The following is a 2,110-nucleotide window of genomic DNA, read 5'->3' as shown; positions in this document are numbered from 1 at the left end:
GTGTGTGTGTGTGTCATAAGAATACATGAAATATTAAACCAGTGTGTAATTTGTCAGTTGCACAGATTATATTGCTTCAACACATATCTTTTAAAGGTCAGCTAAAAGGTACAGTATATGTCTTCAGTAAATCAGTACATTACACTACAGGGGCAAACACTTTTTCACACAGGGCCATGTAGCTTTGGATTTTTTTCTTCCTCATTAATAAAACCCTTCATTTAAAAACTGCATTTTGTGTTTACTTGTGTTATCTTTGACTAATGTTTAAATCTGTTTGATGATCTGAAACATTTAAGTGTGGAAAACATGCAAAAAAGTAAGAAATCAGGAAGGGGGCAAACACTTTTTCACACCACTGTATATGGTTACTTCCATTTGACAAATGCTGAAACTAATGATGCTTTAAAGGGTCATACAATGCACTTTTTTTGTGTCCTTATGCTGCAGCTGGAGGATTGGCAAATGCAGAGACCGACAATGCCACGTGACACAATGCTAACAGTGAGTGTCAAAATAATAGTTCACCCGCAAAATGACCAGTTGTATATCAATTACTCACAGAGTTCCTTTGAATTCGTGAGGAAAACTTCTTTCTCAAATGCCTCCACGGTGAATGAATAATCCAAAAAGGGTGAACATGCCTTGTGAAGGAAGTCATTGGCGTCCACGTTTTAACAAAAGCAAAACTATGTCAAACTATCTGTCTACAAAAACTTCCACAACTCCTCCAGCATAATCCAGATCTCATTTATTCAGTCGTATGCTCAGTACTTCACTAACACATGCATTTACGCTTAAAACATTACAATAAAAAACACTTCCAACTAGTAGCGCCCCCCTGAGCGTGCCTTAGCATGTATGTGGATGCATATAAGCTCCACTTGGGAAGAGTTCAAACGCACCAGCATGCCAACACCCAGACTGTTCTGCTCTGACGTGTTTTAAATTGTAATGGTTTAGCGAAGCTTGGATCATACTGCAGGAGGTGTGTGAGAGTTTGTACAATGATGTTTTTTTGCTGTTGTTAAATGTGGTCTCCGTTAACTTCAATTCATGACGAGTGTTCGTCGTTTTTTTACTTAGTGAATTCAAGATAACGGGCTGAGTAAGGAAAGCAAAATGCCAACCTTACATTATATTACATCTTGTCGCATTTCCCTTCCCCCATTAGTACAATAACTTGGGTGGTGCCACTTCATCCCACCAGCGTCTCAACACAGTACTGGAGTGGGGCTAAATATGAATTGTAGATTGCAGCTCTTACTGTATTTTTCACTGCATATGAAAAAGGTAAACATCAAAGGCGGACTTGAGTGCACTTGGCGTGCTCGAGAGCCACGAGTCTATTTAATCAACATCCTAGCAACTCACCTGGTCCTTAGTCTTCCCTTCTCTTTCTCTGACGTGGGTGGTTACAATCCTCTCCGTCTCCTCTCTCAGCCTGGGGTAGGAGTTTAGCTGAAAGGCAACACAACATACGACTGCAGCGATGAACGGAGACACACACAAACACAGACATGCACACACTTACATGTGAGCTCGAGCTTAGGAAGACTTACCAATAAGTATCAGAGAGAAACAGGAGTGAGAAGTGAAAATGAGTAGAGAACAAAGAAAAGGGAAAGAGAGTCAAGTGGCATTTCAGTCTCACACATATCCAAACAACCACAAACCAACACACACATATAAGAAGACTTTAAATACACAGTGACTGTCTGTCCTAAAAGGTGATAAGATGTTTACTATCAGCCAGGGACGACTTAATTAGAATGAATGCTGTTTTGCTATCATGCTTTAATCATGCTTTTTTTTCAGATATCAAAAATCCAACTTTTTATATTTTAAACAAACAGAGCAATGTCCAAATTTGTCATCTCTAGCTGATGGTAGGGTTGGGATAGTATTAATACTAGTGAAGACTGGATGAGAGGGGAAAGTGACAGAATGAGGTGAGGCAGAGGTGAAGCTCAGAGACAGGATGGCTGGTTGACGCTGTGCAGTGCCTTCCTCTGTCCACAAGATGGCAGTGGAGCACCGTTGCTATGGAAACGCTCCATTCAAGCTGCCACTGCACCCACAGAGCCCACAGGCTATTAGTATCACCCCG

At 40.8% G+C, this 2,110-nt stretch overlaps 1 protein-coding gene across 6 annotated transcripts in view; it reads right to left on the bottom strand.

The window, feature by feature from the left end:
- dnm2a (dynamin 2a) overlaps nt 1-2,110 on the bottom strand; it is a 46,181-nt gene that overhangs the window by 21,640 nt on the left and 22,431 nt on the right. For all 6 annotated transcript variants that reach the window (XM_050068832.1, XM_050068830.1, XM_050068828.1 and 3 more), the window contains exon 11: nt 1,375-1,461. In XM_050068832.1, the coding sequence (XP_049924789.1) occupies nt 1,375-1,461 (87 nt within the window). The remainder of the gene's footprint in view (nt 1-1,374; nt 1,462-2,110) is intronic.

This window comes from Epinephelus moara, chromosome 18 (assembly GCF_006386435.1).
Source record: "Epinephelus moara isolate mb chromosome 18, YSFRI_EMoa_1.0, whole genome shotgun sequence".
Lineage (NCBI taxonomy): Eukaryota > Metazoa > Chordata > Actinopteri > Perciformes > Serranidae > Epinephelus > Epinephelus moara.
The sequence above is the reverse complement of the archived record's forward strand: the minus strand, read 5'-3'. Positions and strand labels throughout refer to the sequence as shown.